The following is a 23,175-nucleotide window of genomic DNA, read 5'->3' as shown; positions in this document are numbered from 1 at the left end:
AACAAACTTCCAACACCATGGAAACAACGCAGTATAACATAGTTGGGGTGACTTTTATTATACAACCTTGTGATGTTTGTAACCCAAACCCTTCTGTCTCCACAGGTAGTCCCAGAGGGGGTTGTGGATTGACCATGATGGCATATGTCAGGATGACCCAATGGCCCGCCCCTCTTTCCTGGCTAATAGTGAGGAGCAATAGAACCCAGGTGGTGACGAGCATTAGTGTGTGACTGTGTATGGGTGTGTGAGAGATTTGACCCTGCTCTCCTTTGTTTGTCCACTATCTGGATGGCCCCTAGGAGAAGGGACATTAATTCAGTCCCTACCGCCCCGCCTGTCCATTACCTCTGACCTCTGTCCTTCAGTGCCTGCCTACCTCATCACCCCAGTCTACTTCCACATTTAAAACGCAGAACCAACAGAGGCTGGCTCTCATGCATTCCTGTTAACCGTTTATGTAGGGATAAATAGGTTCACACACATCCACACACACACAAATGTTAGACAAAGTTTTCTGATTTAACCACAGTTTTGTACCCAATATATTATTAAGTCAGAAACACACACACACACACACACACAGGATATTGGTGACATTACATCTTTCTCACTACCTTTAACTATCATCCTTTACTCTGACTTCCACAGAGACACCACTAAAAAACCTATTTGCATTCATCTAAACATTTATTCAGATGTGTTTGTGTGTGTTTGTGTGTGTTTGTGTGTGTGCGCACGCGAGTAAGAGAGAAGGATGACAATAAAGTTCCAGACAATAAAGTTCATAAATCCATTTGGTTCAAATGTATATTACCAATAGACACTATTTACATTTTCATGGGAATGATTAGGATTTAATGGACTTGATCAATCAAATACTCTGTACCTATTGGCAATACTGGTTCAACTGTTTCAATAGATGGACAATACGCCCCCCCCCCCCCCCGCCCCCACTCTCAATAACACCCTCTCCCATCATGCTTCTTAATGGACCCATGATGACCCTCTAATTCACTGTTGACAGGTAGTGAACATGGATCTACAAAGTACCTGTCAAAATGTCATGTGTGGATATTAGTGATATCATGGAGACCACAGCTATGCAGGTGGACTTTGGACCTCCATCACTGATTTAAAGAATGTTTTGTAATGGAAACTACAGGTGAATGAGGCTCCATTAACCTTTGAGCAGGTGGAGTGGTAAACATCTTGGTCATTAGGCTACAGAGAATGTGTCAGTGTATATATGGTGTTATTTCATAAGCAACGCCATACAGATTAAAAGGTAAATCTTTCCTTTTTATTCAGCAAAGCATGCCTTGCAGAAGGCTTAAAGTGATGTGTGGAGTTAAAAACATAACTACAAAATTAGTTACTAGCTATTAAATTAGATGTAGGACAATGTTATTTTGTCTATATCTAAACATCTTGTGATATAGTCTAAAAATTCAATGCATCAAGAATCAAGAATATCGTAAAAATACAGCCACCGATTAACTTCCTCAGCCAGACACGAGTCGATGTTGTTGCAGCCCAAAACGTCTCATTCGGTCCTCCCATTTTTTTCCTCTTTCTAGCTAACAGCCACGCTTTGGTTTTCCTGAATCAATCACAGAGTTTTATTAGTCGGCTTTACTGCAGCTTTGATATGATTTGGTATTGGTGAGCTACACGTGACTTATCCTTTCATGGGTGAAAAAAGTGGGTTTCTTGACCATTCATCGACGTTTGCAACAAAGTAGTCGCTCGCCCACGGTGTTCGAGTTGCCAATTTTAACTTTTTCCTTTAGTTTTTTTCTTCAAGAGGGAACAAGAGCTACACGCACCAGACGTTCGGTGCTTAAGAATTACTCTTAAAAATATTTTGTTCTACATATTATTTTCCACTATTTTTACTATCACGGCGTTTATCCGGTGCAACTCCAAAACGAATTAAGTGTCAGCATTTCAGGGATGGAACAACCCCGTTAACTTAATAACAAGAGCAAAGCTCTATTTGTAAAGCAGAGCGGGCTCTTCCCGTGCCTGAGCAGTGTGAGCTGGATATCCCGCCACGGCGCTATGGGTTGCGGGTTGAGGAAACTGGAAGACCCGGAGGACAGCAGCCCCGGGAAAATATACTCCACACTTAAAAGACCACAAGTGGAGACAAAAACGGACACCGTTTACGAGTATGTGCTACTGGACTTCAGTTTGGAAGGTATGAATTTCATGAATGAAACAGGCCTACTTTGGGTCAATGAAATTGGTCAAATTATTTCTTAATTAAAATGTTAGTCAAAGTGTTGCGTCACCAATTTGACAATGTAGTTGTTTTCACTTGGCACACTAAGTAATTTTTCGTTTTGTAAACACACTTTATTTTAACCCAGCCTAATTGGAACACACCACACCTGTGTATGGCTGTGTAGCGGCTCTTGTCCTGCCCTTCTAGTTCTCCTAGCAACAGTGCTGTCATTTTATCATCCACAGAAGTAGGTCATGAAAGGTTTTTTCCTCTGTCTTGTGCGTGTGCACGTGGGATGAAATATGCGCAGACATCTACCGTTACAATAAAATATGATTTATCATTATCTGAGAGCCCCACAGCATCATTTGTCAGAATGCAGTTGTTGTTTTATTTATTTTTATTTTTTTATTTTTTTGGGGGGGGGGGGTGATCCTGACAAACCTAGGAGCTTTCAACTAAACTGACTGATGTTATGCCATGACCTATTTGGAAGGGAAAATATTATTTATTTTTGTTCAAATGATACCACACTGCCTTAAGTTTACTGACCTTCATTTTCTGTGAGCAGTAGGCAGGATAACATGGGTGTCCGTCGCCCCAGCCAAATGACACCACAGCCTGTTAATGACTTCCAAACCAACAGGAATCAAGTTCAACCTCCCCCAAAACACACAACATGGTCACAAAACAAGCTTGAATGGTTTTGTTGGAATAGGGAGTGGTGACTGCAGTGAACATCTCTAGATGGCCTGCAAGCACCAAGCTGCATGTCTCTAGGATACCTCCAAATGCACTGCTGTCAGGAGCCGCACACGCACGTCATGTGTCTGGACCCTGTAGGCCTGTGCACACAGAGCCACACTCGAAGAAATCAAAACGATAAGATTTCAATTCAACACGACCATTGAAGGTGAAAAGATGTAGCCCTTTGATTGCTCTAGCTAAAGCAATGGCTTCCTGGTTGTGCCACACAACACCAGAGCATGCATTGTCTTCATTCCTGATGCCATGATTTTAGCAGTATTTGACTGGCAGGTTGTGCTTGGTATTGGTATGGTAGTTTCTCGAGCAAAGTGGGACGCCCACGACCTCCAGCGGTGCACCTCATTGGATGGAAAGACATGGCCGACTGCTTTGCTTTCCTCCAGAGCCTCTGACACAGACGTTTCAGTGTGAGGCAGAACTAGGCTGACAGGCCGAGAAATATTGGAATGAACGTCCCTAGTCATCCACCTTGGATTCATGGTTGATCTCCGCGTTAAGCTGAAATGTAGCTTAGTATTAACAGCAGTGTTTCCCTGTACACTGAGGACGAGGGATTAGTTTGAACCCTAAACACGTTCCCTCTCCCTCAGTTCTCCTTCAAACCTTCGGACGCACACAGGCGTACACACGACCCAGCCATTCGCCGGGTACCCTCCCCTCCCATTTCCTACACGCACACTCAGCCCTGTAGCTGGCCTCCTTTTTAAGCACCATTACTCCTGCCTGTGGTGGAAGCAGAGGCCAGGGGCACATCAAAGTGGCTAATGGCTAAAGCCTCACAAGCTGATTAGTTCGACAGTCCTGTGGTGCAGACCGTGTGGAGGGGGGAACCGGAGAGCTCAGCTGGACCCAGGACAGAGGCTGGAAGGTAGCCTGTGAAGAGAGGAGCAAGCAGGCCTTTACATGGTTCATCCGCTGGGCCTTCACTGGGCTGAGTGGGGGATGTGAGGACCAGAGGGATAGATGGACCAAGTTGAAGGTCGACCAGTTGAAGGACAGATGTTCGTAAAGGGATCTGTAGTTGAATAGGGGTCTCTGTAGGTGCGTTCATTTAAATAGTTGGATGGGATTGTAGAATAAATGAAAGGATTTCGAGAAGTCTCATCTACCTACCCTTGTGCCTTAAATGTATGACTTTTTTTCTTTACAAGGTTGGTTAGCTGTAATGACCTATGCTTGGAATTTTATCAGCCGGGCTGGCTGTTTCGTAGACTGGTTCCAGGTCCCTTTGTGTTGTTATGCCAACTCCTACAGTCCTCATGTCACTGACCATATGGTTTGGCCAGACTGGACCTAGAGATCAGGAACCAGGCTAGGTTCATGGTATTTGTCTTTGGTAAATTAAATTCCTACTGACCTGGACCATATGTGGTTGGTATTCCAGGACAGATTCACAACACCGCCAAAGTCTACTATAATCTCTCTCTGTGTTAATCTGACTGGAACCAGACCCTGGAAAATGTGGGATTACTTCAGATTATAGAGTTTATTTTTTTATATTAAATTTGGAGGGGACTACAAGGGCAGTGGTACAATCCCGACCTGGCTGGAGTAGTAATATGGTTTAACACACTGTAAAAAAAAAAATCAATTCTGCTCAGCTGAAATGAGTTTCGAGTGAAGTCACAGGACCCTCATTGTCACAACGGTGTAATGTTTAACAAATGTAATCATCTCTTAACAGACATTGATACATTAGTAGGTTAAGTGCCTTGGTAATCACATTGGGAGGAGCCTTGTCGCTTTATTATTAAATATCTGGTATCCAAATCTCAGCATTTCATTGCCATATCTGCAGTTTATTTGGAACATCTTTTTCTTCTTTTACCCTGATTCCTTGTCTTTTTATGGTTTGGTGTACCAGGCTTTCTCTACCTCTGTTTCACTTTTACCCAAGCTCAGTTTCACAAACACATTCTGACTCATGAAATCTTTCTTGTAAAGATTGATTTATTTTTCCGCCACGGTATCTCTCAGCATCTCTTTCCCCCTGTCATTTCTCCACATTTCCCTCCTTTACACAGTCACCCCCATCTCTCTTCCCCTGTCCTGTGACCCCCCCCCCCACACGCTGGAGAACAGAGGGCTCTGTGTGTGGGTTGACAGGGGTGAACTGTGGGGACTGGAGGGGGCTGAAAGAAGGGTGACGGAGGGGGACAAAAGAGCTCAGGCCAGAGAGGTGTGTGTGTGCGTGTGTGTGTGTGTGTGTGTGTGACTGCATGAATGGCTGGGCGTTGAGCTCCTCTAGGGAGCTATTGGTTGAAGTGTCAGTCTCCTTGCTGTAGAGCTCAGGTGGGACCAGACACACACACACACACATACATACATACAGTGAGATGAAAATAAACTGCCAGTTTAAAAGCTTCCATTCCCCCGTTTCCCTGGCCACCCACAGATTTCACTGTGATCTGGACCTGCCCAGATCGTTCCGTTTTAAACCATCGCCAAATTAAGTCTCGCCCTGCCAAATTCACATGGGAAGAAATCTCAGGAACAAGACGTCATTATCTCTGAGGCGATTGTGTGGGAGTTTTGAGTGTGTTCTGCGTGGGAATGTGTTAATGGTATGTGTTTGTTGGGTCTGTTGACATTTGGTGAATGTGTTTCTTTTTCAGAAAACGGGCAATCTGATTTGGTATTTGTGTGTTTGTGCACTTGCAAGCGTTGTTTAGGTAATTGTTTGCTTTCGTGTGTGTGTGTGTGTGGCACTAAGCCAGCCCCTGTGAACAGCCCCTCTTTGTGGACACAGGAAGTATGGTAATGGTGGTGCTATAGGTTTCCAGACAAAGCCTCAAGAAACCGCAGAAAAACCACCAGTTGCCATTAAACTTTATCAGCAAACCTTAACACGACTGCCACTCTGCACAGACAAAGAGACAGTTTCCAGGTAAAGGGAACTAGAAGAATGTTGTGACATGCATAGGTGCACATCAAATGTGGTGTCAGTCAGACATCAATAATAGATCGTAAAAATGGCTTTCAATGTGTGGACAACCCCAACTAAATCTTTTATATTATGATTTGGAGAAATAATTAGCTTTTGTTAGTTCAAGAAACTTTGCAATATGCATGGTAATTCCGTTACCATTAACCCACATCTTTCTGATATTTACATTTCTTCCTCGCATGAGGAAGAGGAATTATATGTTTTGTAGTGATAATCATTTTGGTCATGAGTAACTTGATGAACTCAGTAGTGTTGCCGAATAGTGTTCAGCATTGTCATAAACTGGACCATACACCCATCCCTCTCTGTCATGCTGCCTTCAGTTAAGGTCACCTCTTCCGTCTCTCACCAGAATCGGCAACCACTTAGCACCAAGTAACACCGGACATTCATGGATGTTAAGAAGCCTCATGCCGAATACATTTACTCCACTATGTTAAAAATGGGATTTCCTCAACAGTTTGCTTGTTGAATTAGGGCTATAACAGTCAGTTGAACAGAGTTACATGATTCTTTGTAAGAGTATAAATATCTGAACAAAGTATGGTTTATGAACTTTCATTTGTTAAATACTTTCTGGAATGGGGTCATAATATTAATTGTAGCTTAAACCTTTGGAAGTTACAGCTACATTTGTAGGGGGAAAAAAACACTTCCCTTTCACAACTGCATTTAGTGGCCAGCGGAGCTTATTCACATAACAGCCCTATTCTAAAGGAAGAAACATATTATGAAAGACCGAAACAATGTATTCAGATGAACAGTCAGTGGTCTAATAAAATGTTTTTTCCTCTCCTCCAGGTAGTGGTCCGACGGTCCAGTATGTGTCATCACTATGTCAGCTGCCCCAGGCCGTGCAGCCTTACTACACCCAGGGCTACATCCTCACCAGCCTGCATCCCATCATCCTCTCTGTCGGACGCACGCGCTCCCTGCCTTTCAGCCTGCTCTACCGAGCCATCCTGGCACGTCCGCGTCCCAGGTACCGGTAACAAGCGTGCACTGACAGGCTCTCTTAGGAAGAAATAGGCATTTAGGGGAGGCTGGTACATAAAAGCGACCTTATATCCAGGTCACAATAACTCCTAAACACAGCTATTAAGCGACGAACCTGCTAAATAGATGAATGATGGATGATGAAGGTGCATATTTAATGCAAAGCCAGTGGGAGGTCAGACTGGAGTTTGCGGAGGGGTGGGTGAGTGGGGTACTTCTGGGAGTGGAGGTTTTGGGGGCGGGCTGTCAGCTACAGGGGTTGCCATTGGGTAGAAATGTACCCTGACAACATCATCTCTCTCAGGGCCAATCTGGTTGTAATATCTGACACTTGGTGCGCTCAATGTCATTGTGATACCTGGAGTGTAATGAAATATGATTACGTTTCAATTATATAACAATCAGTCATACATTTATATATTAATGTGTGTATATATATATTACATTTTAGGGGTTTGGCCCTTTAACCTTTGTGTAGTGCTTAGGAAGTTGAAGCAATCTCACGCGTGTCCAATTAATGATTAATGACATTCTGTCTGCAAACACTGACAATAACATTAATTATGACCTATCCAGCTGGGCAGGGTTCAGTAGCGTGAGACAATATAAACAGCCAATGCCTTCCGACCGAACATTTTATATGAGGGCTTTGCGGCATCTGTACTTTTTGTCTTCATTCTATCTTTCTCGTTTTTTCTCCCATATAAACAAAATGACGGCCCGTCCTGTTTTGAATGTGTACTCGCTTCCTAAAACCTCTACACGGTCGGAGGAGCTAACAGTCAGATCCATGAATGATGCACGATCTGTAGGCTGCTCGTCATAATCAGTGATTACACCGCGGACTGTTAATCTCCTCTCCTCCCTCAGTAAGCAGGCGGTGTCCATGTGTCACAGTGTCCCGGTGCTCAGGGCTGAAGAGTGGCCCATCCCAGGGGAGTCCCTGACGGGCGACACTGTCAGAGCCCTCATCGACAGGGTGAACAGCAGTGCCCGGGGCGGCGTGAGGTTTGTGGGCTCGGTGCTCCAGCAGGCTGGAGGAGTGGGCAGTAATGGCAGGCTGCCCAGCCCCAAGAGGGGCTGTCGATCCCCCCCACGCACGCCTCCGTGTACCCCTCCTGGAGATGAAGGAGATCTGGAGGATCACAGTCCTACTTACAGCCCTGGTGAGATACGGGCCTCCTCTTCTTTGGTGTAGTGCGTACTTTTCCGTACACGCGTTTACTGCCTGTGTGATGTCATTTCTACTTCCAGGGAATTTTAAAAACATGACCCCCAACAGTGGCCTGGCCTCCATAAGTATCATGACTGTGAATCCCTTTTACTTTTGGCTCTGTCTTTCAAAAGTATGGATTAGAAATCAAATAATTACCATGATGTTTAAGTATAGATTCTCTGCTTTTACTTGAGGATATTTGATTATGTGAAAGGACAACACATTTCCTGCATACATACAGTATCTCACAAAAGTGAGTACACCCCTCACATTTATGCAAATATTTGATTATATCTTTTCATGTGACAACACTGAATATATGACACTTTGCTACAATGTAGTGAGTGTGCAGCTTGTATAACAGTGTAAATTTGCTGTCCCCTCAAAATTACTCCACACAGAGCAATTCATGTCTAAACCGCTGGCAACAAAAGTGAGTACACCCCTAAGTGAAAATGTCCACATTGGGCCCAAAGTTTCAATATTTTGTGTGGCCACCATTATTTTCCAGCACTGCCTAAACCCTCTTGGGCATGGAGTTCACGAGAGCTTCACAGGTTGCCACTGGAGTCCTCTTCCACTCCTCCATGACGACATCACGGAGCTGGTGGATGTTAGAGACTTTGCGCTTCTCCACCTTCCATTTGAATATGCCCCACAGATGCTCAATAGGGTTTAGGTCCGGAGACATGCTTGGCCAGTCAATCTCTGAAGGGAGGGGATCATGCTCTGCTTCAGTGTGTCACAGTACATGTTGGCATTCATGGTTCCCTCAATGAACTGTAGCTCCCCAGTCCCGGCAGCACTCGTGCAGCCCCAGACCATGACACTCCCACCACCATGCTTGATTGTAGGCAAGACACACTTGTCTTTGTACTCCTCACCTGGTTGCCACCACACACGCTGGACACTATCTGTCTCATCAGACCACAGGACATGGTTCCAGTAATCAATGTCCTTTGTTTGCTTGTCTTCAGCAAACTGTTTGCAGGCTTTCTTGTGCGTCATCTTTAGAAGAGGCTTCATTCTGGGACGACAGCCATGCAGACCAATTTGATGCAGTTTGCAGCGTATGGTCTGAGCACAGACAAGCTGACCCCCCACCACTTCAACCTCTGCAGCAATGCTGGCAGCACTCATACGTCTATTTCCCAAAGACAACCTCTGGATATGACACTGAGCACGTGCACTCAACTTTTTTGGTCGACCATGGCGAGGCCAAATTTAACACACCTGCTCCCCATTCACACCAGAGACCTTGTAATACTAACGAGTCACATGACACCGGGGAGGAAAAATGGCAAATTGGGCCCAATTTGGACATTTTCACTTAGGGGTGTACTCACTTGTGTTGCCAGCGGTTTGGACATTAATAGCTGTGTGAAAAGAGAGAAAAATAAAGGCCAGAGCGTCCAGAAAGATTAATCGATTGTCCAAATGCACTTTTTATTAAATATTTCGCTACATACATTATGGTGCACGCGGAAAGTATTCGGACCCTTTAGTTTTTTACATTAAGGATTAAATACAAACATTTCATCAATCTACACACATTGTAATATATATACACATTTCATAAAAACAGTTTTGGCTTGGTCATTATGGGATATTGTGTATAGATCTATGAGATATTTTTAAATTGATTTAATCTATTTTCTAAGGATTTAATGTGACAAAATAAAGCAAAATAGTCTAAATACACAGCATTATACCCTTCACATAAAACCCTTCACAATAACTGCCTGAAGTCTGCGACCCACTGGCCACACCAGACGCTGGGTATCTTCTCTGGTCTGCACTGCAGTTGTCTTCTATTCCGGTATGCTTTTTAGTTCTTTTTTGCCTTAAATCTAATCTTCACTTCATTGGATTTAGTTCTTAAGATTAACATGGCCAGTCAAGAATGTTTTTGGACCATGAAAAGCTCTAGCTGCTATGGCAGTATGTTCAGGGTCATTGTATGATGAAACACCATCCAATGAGTTAGAATGCATTTGCTTATAATTTGGCAGACAGTGTTTCCATACACTTATGCTTGTGCTATCAGTAGTTATATCATCAATGAAGACAAGTAAGCCAGTTCCAATGCTAGCCAAACATACGTTTTTGGTAAGACCAAGGTTTTGGATATGTTTCACGCTTATAGTGACATTGCTGATATTCATTTACAGTGTTGGTCATGATGACGGACACAAAATGCAAAGCCTAGAATGAAGAACGTAGACATTCTGTTTTGTAGTATCTGTTCTTCCCCAACTGGTGAATAAAACTGCAACGGTACGTAACTCAGTATAACTTCAAATGAGAAGGAGGATACTTCAAACCGGGATCCATTTTCAATCCGCTGAAAATGCTTGGTTTCAATCACCTTTAACAACCTTGACTAGTGTGCTACATCTGTTATCTACACTTAACGTCTCACGCACCCTTAACATTCTGAACACAATCACGGCCCCACAATGCAGTCCTGGATTCTTTCTCTCTTTAACACTGTTCTCTCTCCATCTCCCTCCCAGACCTGAGATTGCTGGTGTTCTTCCACTCGTGGGCACCAGGTTGTGCTCCACTGGACGCTCTGGCCTGTCAGTACCACCAGGGGGCACTGTCCATGCGCGTATCCAGGAAAGGTCAGGTGGTCAGCGCGCTGGAGGCAGATTGGCTGGAGCTGACTGCAGCCTACTACCGCAAAGGCTGGTCGCTGGTGGATTCGTTCGTGTACTGGGACACCCCGAAAGGTACTGTCAAATATTAACCTCTGGAGACTGTTCTAAGGTAGACATATTGTTCTTGTACCGCTGCTCCCTGGTTCAAACGTTACTACATGTTATTACATGTGACGCAAAATGCTTTCTGAATACAGGCCTGTTGGAACAGCTGTGGAGAAGCATCTTTCAGTGGTCATGTGTTCCTGTATGAAAGTAACTGATAGGCTCTGGCATCTTTATTTTGGAGTTGAATGGGCTTCAGCAAGGAGCATTCGCACAGACACTGGTCAACATCTCTTCTCTGGAAGAGAAGATAGATTTAAAGAAAGTAAAGACGCTGTCCTCATCCAACACTTGCTTCCCTTGTCAGTTTGTGTCATCTCCAAAATATTGTTTGGCCTCCCCAGAATAGTCGCTTCCTGTCTCCCAGTCCCACCTCTTTCCACCCTGTTCCTCTTCCGTGTCCTCCTTTCTCATTCTCTTCTCCTTCTCTCTCCTTCCATCTTCCCTCCTCCTGCTGTCCTGTCCTTCTCTCTTTGTGTCTATATTTGGAGCTCTCCCATCAACCTCCCGACCTGGTTTCCTGTTGAACCACAGACTGTCAGCAGCGGAGAAAATCCACATCACTTGTGGACATCGAGGGCCTGGGAACATAGCACACGGGGTCTCTGTCGCTTTCTCACACACACACGGCCTACTTCTTCATGCCTGTAACTAGTTCAGTCCCAGTCCTGTGACACACTTTCAGTACTGGCTATAATTCACCGCCGCATTTAGTCCAATGTTCACGACACCGCTTGTATCACTGGCTGCACCGTCAAATCATTTAGTGCTTGCACATCCACCACTGTATTCGTGACATGTGTTCCTCGCTGATCGAAACGCTGTCTGTCTCAGGTGAGCCCGTGCCCAGATCCCTAGAAGGCCTGTTTGTCTATGAGGAGAGAAGCACCACCCCTCCTGCCAACGACACCATCGTTGTGGAGCAGTGGACTGTCATAGAGGTCAGAGGCGTGCATGCGTCTATTACATCTTGCCTGCGTGGGTGGTTTAGCCAGTCGGGGCAGGCAGAGGTCCATTAGGCATTTTCTGGAGAAAACCCTGCGGTGAGGTGTTTCAGCATTACATCTGTGCATACAGCTGGTAATCTACAAAACCCAATACAAAGAACCAGTGCTGGTGAATGACCTCATTCACTTGTGACGTAATGTGTTCCAGTCGTGTGTTTGTGTGCCAACGACCGTCATTGTAACCGTAGATGGTTAAATGAGTTTAGGAACATGCAACCGTTTTGACGTCATTGTGCTGTGCAGGGTTCTGATGTGAAGACTGACTACGGCCCGCTCCTTCACACACTGGCTGAGTTCGGCTGGCTGCTCACCTGTGTCCTTCCCACACCCATCATCCGTCACGACAGGTACAGCACCATCACTGACGGAGTGGAAGGATGTTCACGTTAACGTTGTGGGAGATTAGATGGCTCCCGTCTCCCGTCTTTGAAATGGCATTTTGTTGTTTTTGACTGATGGCCTCTGAATGAATGTGTGTTTCTCCAGTGATGGCAACCTGGCCACCAAGCAGGTAGTGTTCCTACAGAGACCAGTCAAGACCTCGTCCGTACCACAGAGGGACCAGGTGAGGGCTTGGTTTCAGTGGGCTCAAATGCTACAACAGGAAAACTGCTATTAATGTGGCAATGCTGCCCCCTGTTGGTTTTGGTGATATGGTTCAATTGTGAGAAAAATAAAAAAGTGAAAGAAGCACTGTCACACCAAATGAATCGTTATATTTACACACATTTATATTATGACGGTAGTTTCTTTAACTAGATATTTTGATGAAATCGTTTTGCATTACTGTATAGAAAACACACAAGCTTGTTCCTCTCTGATTGTCCCCCTCTGCCCTCACCCAGGCTGGGGTCACCCAGAGGGGTATGTCCGCTCGCTCTGTCAGTCGAGGAGTGGCCGGGCTCCTAACTCCCCCAACAGAGGAGCTGTCCCCCACCGCTGGGGGTATTGGGGGTTTCCCTGTCTTCGGAGGGGGGTACCCCAGCGCCCTGTCGCACCTGGAGGAGGGAGGTTTTGAGCAGGAAGACGGTGCAGCAGAGGTCACCTGTATGTGACCCCTAAAACGGACAAACTGATGACCCCCCCCCCCGTACCTCTAATCTTCCCTAACAAAGACCACCATAGATTAGAAAGCAAAACTTGGCACTTTTCATTATTTAGCTTTTTTAATATCAAGCCATACCTACCATTTGTTTTTGTTTTTTAAACACGTTTTCCATTTTCTTTGGGAAAACCCAGCTGTCTGCACAGAGACACTTTTCTTCTTACTGTACCCACAGGTTTTCACACAACGAGCAGCCCCGAATCACAAAGATCACGCGGAACCTTTTTCATATGATTAAAACACACGCGGCGAGCACAGGAACCATCACGTGGACTGAAGTCCCTCCCACCCACAGCACACCTGTTGGATAGACGTGCCCCAGGGTTTTTTTCTTGGGTCACTTCTCACATTTCCTGAACACCGTTCTCGTTCCGGGAAACATTCTCAACCTCCCTCCCTTGTAGACCTGCCTGCACCGCACTTCCAAGTCAAAGAGATTCGACTTCTCCCCTCTGCTTGTCATCCCAAGTGACATCACACCTGCTCTGGTTCAAGGTGTGATGTGTGACACCGCTTCATCCTGTCACCAGCTCTCGACCTGTATATACACCCGGTAGAACTGAAACACAAGGTGGACATACAGACCCGCTTGCTGTGTAGCTGGTACTGATAATATCCAGGCCTGGCAGTTGGACCATAACCATACTACAACCAACCCCCCCCCCCCTCTGTCTCTGATGGTTATTAACTAGGGCTTTTTACAGTTCAGGCCAGAAGAAGCTTGTTTGTACAATACTGATATGGGTGAGGTCAGATGTTTTTGAACATGTGCAGGACTCCCAAGGAGCAGGGTTGCCATGGTTAAGGGAGAAAGAATAGACTGTGTTGTGAAGCGTTTTGAAATCTACACTAGATTGGAGCTATATTGTATTCAGACAGTGTGAGCGGTGCTAAAGTCGACTGTTTCCTAATCTGTTCCTCATGTTCCTATTAGTGTGTATTTTTTTATGTTTTTATAAGATCACCTATTCTATTCCTGCAACCCTTTGGTCGTTGGAAATGGTTGGTAGTTATTTGATCATAGCCATATGGTAGTGGTAATTCTGCCTGAGTTGTTTCATTGTGCTAAGTGCTGAAGGAATGATTCCTCAGTTCCTCAGACAAAAGCCCTATTGTGTTTCCTCCAGGGATGACTAAGACGTTGGTTTTAAATGCTAAGATGGCAATAACTAAGTGTTATGAGAACAATGCTGCTGTATATATCCTACATGTTAACAGTAGTGCCAGAGCTTTTTATATCCTCAGAATAAAGGTTATATGCCCGTGTTTTGGGGATGGCGACTCAAATTAGTATTATTTACCCATTGCAGTGTTTTTATTTTGGAGAAAGTGAAATGTTTTCTTGTTTTTGTCATTGGTGAAATATCATTAAAATCCTATTTCGCTGTGTTCCTCTTTGTGACTAGTTTTATTCTATTACAAAAAGATATCCTTTAGAAGTGCTGCCCCTCATTTCATGGGCAAATAGGCAGAGAAAAGGAACCATTACCAACATCCTCCCGTGGAGAAGACTCGTTCTGGATGGTTCTAGCTGTGGAACCCATATTTCAAAATTAGGTCATACTGATGATTTTACATATAGGCATTTAAAAAATGTAAAACTAGGTTACAGTTCTTTTCTTACATTTTATTAACAGACATTAAAATGTCAACAGTAACAAAATGCAGTCCATAAAAAAAAAAAAAGTAGGGTGTGTGGACAACAAAATAATTTAGAGGGGAGGGTTACGGAAAACGAGTGAAGGTGTGTATTCAGCAACAAAAGGACAAAGATACTGAACCTAAATCCAGACCCATAGCCTCTAAACCAGGGGTAGACAACTTGAGTCCTGAAAGGACAAAACACATTTGGTTTAATTCTCTCCCAATCGGGGACTAATTCAGACCCAGGTGAGTGCAATTAACTTGCAGGTAAAAACCAAACAAGTTTTGGTCCTCCAGGATCAGAGTTGCCTGCCCATGGCCTCTAAAACCAAGGGCCACATGGAAATGTTGAACATAGAAACACTGTAATGGTTTCATCTTGTCTTCCAATAGGTGCTGTGGAAATGTCTGTATCTTCCAACTATACTATTCTCCCAACTGTAGGCCATGGGTCCATTTATAATACAGCAATAGAGGAGAAAAGCAAACAGAAGGAAAGAAAAGGCAAAGCACCAGAGATATCCTGGAGGTGGAGGGGACAGGGAAAGAGGGGGTTATATACAGGGAGCCTTTTGTCAACATATGGTTCTACGTAGGTTAAGCAAATCCAGCTGCTCCAAACGTTAAAGCAACGTTCCCCGGAGAGTACCGAGAGCCTGTCTGCAGTGTCTCGCTGCAGCAGACCTGGGTTCAAATACTATTGGAAATCTTTCAAATACGTTGAGCGTCTGCTTAAGCCTACAGAGAGTGGCACGTGGGCAAGGTTTTCACCGGGGGGACTCTTCTATTAATCCCACGGCAACAGGCGAGCTCAGCCAAGCGGTATTTGAATGGTAGTATTTGAACTCACGCCTGGTCTCCTGTGTGCAGCTCTCCTCTCAGGCCTCGCTCTCCCCAGAAGAGACGTTCTGGACCTCCTCCTCCAGGATGGGAACAATCAGGTTGTCCTTGGACATCAGGTTGTATTTCATGACGAACCGTGTGAACCTGTGGCACAGGAAGGTCTCATTCTGCAAGGGAGGGACCCAGGGCGGGGGGGAGAATGTTAACCATAGCCTGTACCCCCTAGAGACTAGATAAGACTGGAACCAAGAGAGGTCATTAATGACATGGGTAGAAATACACTACACAATTGTTGTCTGTGGGATCTACACATTGGAGGACCTCTCCCATTTGATGAATCTGTCAAATCAAAGTGATCTAGTTGATATGAAGTAGGTCTAATGTGGTTTTGTAAGTTGAACATTGTTCTTAGGCAGTATTTACAACTGAACACAAATGCCCACTGGGAACACACCAGAGTTGCATACATTACCACCACAATGAGGAGCATTATCCTGATTCATTACTGACAAGAGCACAGATATAACAATTCCTTCCACTTTACGGTGTGACACTTTACGGTGTGTTTCAGTGAGGAGGTCAAGCCTTTCTCCACTCTCCGGTCTATTCGGGAAGCCAGGAAACTTCAAACCCGTCCTTACCTCATACTTATCAAATATCTGGCGGTGGTGGAAGTAGGCATGAGAGAATATCCTGTAGATACGACGACACACGGAGCCCAGCTTGGCGACCGACGACTCCTTGATGCTCACGCTGGTGAGGTGAGATTGAGAGCATGAGTAGGACCCCAAAGCAATGCTTTACAGCGCGTGTCTGCGTGCGCGTGTCTGCGTGCGCGTCTGCACTCACCGACTGGGGAAATACTTGTTGCTGTTAAGAAGGCAGGCAGCTCCGTCCAGCGTGTGCCTGGTGTAGTCAATGGCGGGACACTGCCAACGAAAGCAATACACCACATCCGGTAAAGCCAGTACACAGAGAGGCGGAGCCGAACCGTCTCGCTAAAAGCGGATTGGATCGGGCCTTCGGGAACACTCACCTCCTTGGGGGTCTTGTGCGCAGCGCATAGGAAGATCCACTGCTCGGTGGCCGTCATCTGGGTACAAGTGTCCGGGTGGCACTCGCTCTGCAGTTTCACCGCTAGCCCGTTCAGCTCCAAACAGAACTGCCTGTTAACAGAGGTGACAGAGCGCTGGGTGGGGAACAAGTGATGTAAAGGCAAACGAAATGCGGTCACTGTGACGGTCAAACGGTGCGGGAGGCCAAATCTATAGTTAGTCAAGAGCAGCGGACGAGAGCTGGGTTACCTCAGGTGCTCGTACTTCCACACGCCTTCATCCTGCCCCTCCGGTGGTTCCAGGATCTTATCGATGTTGGAGCAGTCCGAACGGATGTTCTGCTGAATGTACTGGACGAGGGGAAAACGGAGGCTGTTCAGAAGAACGTCCTCACAAATAGACTAGGGCTGAGGCGGGGGACGGACGCTAGTCAAGCATGTCAGACCTTTTTGTAGGTTCATGGGCAGATGGCTAGTGAGCGTCACTTTTAAAAGGGGAACCAGGACAAATGTGGTCGACTGAGCCTGTTGCTTCTGTTCGTGGTCAAAGAATAAACTGGACAAACAATTTGAACATGTAGTATGATAGCTGGACATTCAGCAGTCAGCTTGCATTCACATTTTTAATAATGTGTAGAGCTTGCGTAGGTCTGCGGTGTGAAACCTAATATTAAGAAATACAAATAATTCCAAATGAAAAGGTCACAAGAGTGATTGGTAAGTGTATAGCTGTGGATATTATGCTTACCCTTATTTCAGTAAACGGATAGTAGCCTGGTCAGGAGTCAAACACGTGTTCATCTGGGCTGTAGGGCCCCAGATGAACATTTGTGTTTGTGTTAACAGAGCAGGCCGAACCTTCCCCTACCGCATTTCAGTACAAATATGTGTTGTTAAACTACTATTAAAGATTCTAAATTTTTCATCATTGGTTATAAAGGTGCCGTTATAAAACGGGGTGCCGATATGTGCCCCATGTCATCAAAACTCCTCCCTGTTAAACTTGGAATTTCATGGCTAACCCAGTGATTTCTATGGATTATACAAAATTATTTGCTTAAGTCCCATACTGCATCCTTAAGCATTCTGTTGTTGGGACACGTGCAACACATCTGTCCAACACAAAAGCTGCTATTTCACATGCTTCATTTGTCAATCAATGCATTTCACTCCTGAGCTATGTGATTGTCATATTTTACAGAAATCTGTAAACACTAAGTGGACACATTTAGGGCTCACATCTTGATTGATACTTGAATGCTACAAACATCATTTGATTCTGACCCTATGTAATATGTAATTCTAATTATGAATTCCCTTGTTGAAGTGACAACAAGGGAGTGAGAGAAAGTATGTGGGAGGGAGAGTGTGAATGCCTGTGTGTGTAAAGTTTTTACTCAAACCTGTTGTACAGCCAGAGTGCTGTCCATCTCCTCAAAGGATTCATCTGGCCAGTTGTAGAAATCCTTTAGTAGAAGGATAAAGCGGTGGTCATATTCAATGCATGTACAAATTGTTTAACTGGATAGTTATTCACGTACGGCATTATTTAGCTACAACATGCACTTAGCTAGATATTACTGAAGTGTACTGTAGTATAAAGACTCCAAAAGGAGCAATGTATTAACTGTGCGTGGCTTGAAACCGCTCATTAACTAGCTGACAGTTACTGACACAGCAATCAGCTTGCTCATGAGTCGCGTAACAACACTATTGTACTGTACAGTACAGCTGTTAGCAAGCTAACACGCTAAGTTTGCCAAACTATAGTAGCTAACGTCAGGTATCATTACTGGTTAGCTTGCTAGTTTACATGCTAGTGTTGGTAAATCTGATTATATTTATATTGGCATTTTGTTAGAATGGATTGCTAGCTACACTGGTTACAATATATGATTCATGTAGGGTATTTTCTTTTTCTGGCCACTGTGACTGTACAGTACGTGACGAGATAGCAGGGGACTAGCTAGTTAGCATTGCAGGCCCGACCCTTCCGGTTTTTCTGAAGACCACCCCGAACAAACGTTGGAGAAACATCTCGAAATCTCTTAAAATACAATCAACAGTTGTGGGAAATAGAACAAGATATCCAAAAGTCTAACAAATTAAATAATCTTCCGGTTTGTGTAAACATACCTTCGCCTTGGTTCCTGGCCGATTCCTCCTCAGAACTGCAGTACCCTCCGCCATGACCATCTCGACAGAATGCCCGGATGCATAATGATGCTCAAGTGACAGTGACTCGAATGAGACCGATTCACTGCACCAGTTGGTGAGCTACTCAGCAGTGGGCATTCCACTTATGAGAAAAATACTAATCAACATGCATGCCGAGTTACAGTTCATGCAAGGAAATAAAGTATATTAAAATACATTAATTAAACCCCAATCGATTAATAAGCTTTTCGTCCATGTTTTTAAGCTCATGCAGAATGGTCCCCAACTTCACATGTTGCGTTTTCAGAGTATATTGATGACACAAATATTTACTCACATACTCACAATATGAATTATAATATTTAAGAGACACACTTTATTTATTATAACAAGCATACTCAGTACTTTCATCATTGTCTAAACCATCTCAAAACCTGCTCCAAATCAACTGGTATTTAAACAATCATTTGTAGAATTGATTTTCAAACATTAATATGCATATGCAAAACCTTTTTTCGAAACAACAATATCTTTTATACACTATTTTATCAGAAGTGAGACAACACATCAAGATTTAACAGTTAACTTTATTATTGTAACAAAACATGATCAGAATTATTTACAATTGAATAACAAAAAGACATGAGGCAACCTTGTTTTTTTCACTAACAGGATGGATAGGGGTTACATGGAGTTTTTACAGACTTTAATCTACATATTTGCCAAGGATGTCAGCATCACGGAACAGGAAGTATTCCTGAAAAACAAAAATTAAAGACTTAAATTGCAGTAGGCAACCAATACACAGGAATGCTTTTAGAGATATGATCATTACAAATGTTATCCTATCAAATATGATAATATTAACTTAGAACATATGTAGACATACCTTGTCTTCCAGGTTGACTTTAGTTCCTCCATACTCTGGCAAGAGGACCTTCTCCCCAACTTTGACACTCATTGGTGTTAGGTTCCCTTTCTGAATGAGATCAGGAAACGAGCCAGTTACACACAACCCAGAGCATTATGCTCTTGAAATAAAGATTGTTATAGCATATGATCTCTGTCCCTAAAGGTCTACACACTTTAAATCTCTGATCTACTGCATAGCAAACAGATGAGACGGTTAAAGCTGTGATGATTACACCTTTGTTTTAATAAATAACTGAAGGATAGTCTGGAGATATCTGAATGAAATGTATAGATAGAAAGTCATGGCTATCAAATGTATCAACATTAAAGCTTCCTCCATGTTTGAGGCTATACAGCATATGTTTAAATGTACATTTTATAAAACAACATAGAACATCACAACAGATTGACTAAGCTCATGCAACATTCACCGCCCCCCTTTTAGAATACGTAAGTATATCACTGATGTATAAGTTCAAACATTTATGTAACACAGGATTGTGTCAAGGTGAGCAGTGCAAATCTTGCTAGCAGAGTCGAGTTTCACTCTGCTTTATTATATGTTAATTTAAAGTGGCTACTGCTGGCAATGACCTGTCACATTGACTGCCATGCTTTGGTGGGAGCAAAGCTCTTTAAAGCAGAGGTGTCAGTTCTAGTCATTTTAAAGCTGGGATCCTTATCCCAGCTTTAAAACAAATCAAACAGCCAGTAAGCCACAGTTGTAGACAGACAATCCAGTTAGACACAATTAAGCTAATGTTCAGCCAGACAGTGTGCAAGGAGCAGTTACCTGGTTGATGGAGCCTGGTCCCACTGCCACTACGGTGGCCTGCAGAACCTTCCCCTGGGCCTTCTCTGGCAGCATGATGCCCCCTTTTGACATAGTTTCAGCGGCCAGACGCTCCACCAGCACCCGGTCAAACATGGGAAGGAATTTCCTGAAAGCCTGAAAGATTAAGTGTATTATTTTATTTGGCAGGGATAATATACAAAAGAACATGTCTATTTCAGCTACAGAACTTATTTGAGTTTGCCATACGTTTTGAACGTGACTATAGTGAATGTGCTGCCTTCCATTGTTATACCCTTAAATAACCACTAGGTGAAGTCTTACATCCACTGTGTGAACTGATATGGGCTTGAGTAATACTAAATGACTAAAACAAAAAATGCACAAGGGGCTCCCCAGCTGCCTCTCAAAGTTAATATATGTATTGTAACCATCTGCTCATCCACTAAAAAGATATACATTACAGTACACTTTACAGGCCATGGTCACTCCAATAGTTCTTGGTTTAGTCTGGTAACAGGTTATGAAACAATACATATAAACCTACTACAGATTAGTGGTAATAAGTCAAATAGCCTCTGCAACTAGAAGTTATTAATGAGGGGTTGTTCCTACTGTGGTGCTGATTGATTGGAACAGTGCTAAAGCATAAGATTCTTTAAATATTTCAAAGACTCTTTTCAGATCCATGCAGAATATAGTGCTAGATTTAAATATTTTCTTAGTCACCAGAGAGACCCTGTAGTAAGGAATGTTTTTGAGTTTTGTTTTTTACTGCCCTTCAGGGATATTCACAGGGATGGACCTTGATTGCTAGCAGTGTCCATGCAATTTGTCAAGGCAAGTCTGCCAAAGGCAACACAGAAACTCTTTGTACTCATTGCTGAGAAATGTAAAGCAGGCAATTAATATATGACAGCCTCATAGGGTAATCTTCAAACTAAGAGAATCTCAACTGCATTTCCTTTAGGTGAAAAGCCAAAGAGAATCGAGGACATGACTAACTCAAAGTAAAGCGCAGATTTTCTTAATGGCCAGCACAATGACAATGCAAGCCAAAAAGGAATAGATGCCTCTTTGACCTTGAAGTGAAGGTTGTTTGAAACGTGCAGCATAAAAGGGTGAAGGGGATGGAGTTCCCGGCTGGGGGGGGGGGGGGGGGTTGTGGGAGGGATTATGGGTAGCTGCTGCACTATCAATGTTTAAAGAACCCTGACCTACAGATACTCTTTTGGACTAATAAATTCCAGAACATGTCAGCAAGTGATCCCAGAAAACCTTCCATGGCGACCAATGTTCAGTGGGGTCTACAACATAGGTCATAAGGACACAGAAATCAGGAGATAACATTCAAGATCAGTTCTTTAACTGATTTGGCTGAAGTTTCAGATACTTTCTCGTACAACATACCGTAGTGCACAATACTGTATATCCAATTTAACATTGTTCATGTAGCTCCATAATAGTAAACGGGGAAACAATGAGTACAGTCTAAAATAGTGGCTACAAACTTGGCAGACGAATGAATTATTGAATACGCATTAAATACTCTGACCCGGTAGCACATGGGGTCACGACGTTTGTAGCAACGTAACCGGAAAGTGTTTTTTAAAGAACGGTATTTTGGACAATGAACTAGTAAAACATAATAGTTAAAATTATGTTGGGTGAATATAGCAGTTCTGTGCACAAATGATCATGCGGAGTAGCACAATTTCATGAATCTCTATAAAATCATAACTAGCCATTTAGCAGTAACAACTAAAACGGAACTATTTACTCCGAATACAAAAACTTGGAATTATATGTCACGGTTAAATGTGTAGCTAGCTAACTGATGGTACTAGCAACTACCTTACCTAGTTCATCTGTTCTGACTGTTTGACAGTCAAGCCGAAATTGAATTGGCAGCTCACTTCAAGATACTATGAAACACTGTGCAATAAGTACCTGCCAAAATCCTCACCTGTTTTCTTCCAACCGTAGCCTTGTCTCCACAGACACTGATAATTCTATAATTTGACCTTGCCCGAGTAAAATTAAATCAGTTAGCTTAGCTACTTTGCTAACACATTAGCTGCAACAGCCACCAAAGTACATTCATTGTGTGGGAGATCTGTATGCCACCCCCACTTGACAAAATGTGCTTGACTTTTAGACAGTATGAGATAAAATTAAATAACTTATATCTTACCATTTTTGTGAGAAAGTATTTTATTCTTTGTGATGTGGAGCCCCGATTTCTTCTTGATCTGATCTGAGACACTGAAAGAAATCTCTCCACGTGAGGAAATATCGAGAACTGTTACCCGCATGCGCAGCTTCAAATGCCCTTACTTTACGGTTCCTGGACAGTTTCAGCGCTTCCAGAATATTCCCTTTACCCGTACAAACGCGAGAAAGCACAGCATAACACGTGCGAACATGAAAATTAACCAAGTTGTTCAAAATAACTTCACCGAAACGGTTCTGATGGAACTATAACGAATGTGTCACGTTTTTCTAAGACTGCAACGTAAAAAACATGTTGCACAATGTATCAACTTTGACCTCCCTTCTTTCTCCAATGGCACATGCGAATATTCTGGAACATTAGGCCCAGGAACGAGCATTACAAGGACAAATGCAATTTTTAACATGATATACTGAACAAATATATACTTTTTTTATACCAATGTACTTAAGTAGCGCTTTCGTCTGAAATATGATGTATATTATGCAAAACGTCTCTTGGT

At 43.6% G+C, this 23,175-nt stretch overlaps 2 protein-coding genes across 4 annotated transcripts; one reads left to right on the top strand and one right to left on the bottom strand.

Annotated features, from left to right (window-relative positions):
- Nucleotides 1-1,280: 1,280 nt before the first annotated feature.
- Nucleotides 1,281-14,432, top strand: rftn2 (raftlin family member 2). The gene is made up of 8 exons (XM_010879990.5): nt 1,281-2,203; nt 6,747-6,927; nt 7,812-8,107; nt 10,674-10,892; nt 11,760-11,866; nt 12,176-12,279; nt 12,419-12,497; nt 12,778-14,432. Exons 1-8 carry the CDS (start codon nt 2,065-2,067, stop codon nt 12,985-12,987), a joined length of 1,335 nt encoding a protein of 444 aa, XP_010878292.1. The 5' UTR covers nt 1,281-2,064; the 3' UTR covers nt 12,988-14,432.
- Nucleotides 14,433-14,664: 232 nt separating this feature from the next.
- On the bottom strand, nt 14,665-23,010 carry LOC105016277 (MOB-like protein phocein). 3 transcript variants are annotated; one of them, XM_010879994.5, is made up of 8 exons: nt 22,635-23,010; nt 20,441-20,596; nt 17,982-18,044; nt 16,829-16,929; nt 16,561-16,690; nt 16,374-16,453; nt 16,166-16,277; nt 14,665-15,691 (listed from the first exon to the last, which is right to left on the bottom strand). In XM_010879994.5, the coding sequence occupies exons 1-8, from the start codon at nt 22,635-22,637 to the stop codon at nt 15,560-15,562; spliced, it is 777 nt and encodes a 258-aa protein (XP_010878296.1). In that variant the 5' UTR covers nt 22,638-23,010; the 3' UTR covers nt 14,665-15,559. The 3 variants fall into 3 exon arrangements, with proteins under 3 accessions (XP_010878296.1, XP_010878293.1, XP_010878295.1); XM_010879991.5 differs by lacking the exons at nt 20,441-20,596; nt 22,635-23,010 and adding an exon at nt 18,715-18,817; XM_010879993.5 differs by lacking the exons at nt 14,665-15,691; nt 16,166-16,277; nt 16,374-16,453; ... (1 more) ...; nt 16,829-16,929; nt 17,982-18,044 and adding exons at nt 19,305-19,492; nt 19,625-19,714 and having other exon boundaries at nt 22,635-22,988.
- Between the last annotated feature and the right edge of the window lie 165 nt (nt 23,011-23,175).

Source organism: Esox lucius, chromosome 16, assembly GCF_011004845.1.
Source record: "Esox lucius isolate fEsoLuc1 chromosome 16, fEsoLuc1.pri, whole genome shotgun sequence".
NCBI classification, from domain to species: Eukaryota; Metazoa; Chordata; class Actinopteri; order Esociformes; family Esocidae; genus Esox; species Esox lucius.
Note: the sequence above shows the minus strand (reverse complement) of the source record. Positions and strands in the feature narration are given on the sequence as shown.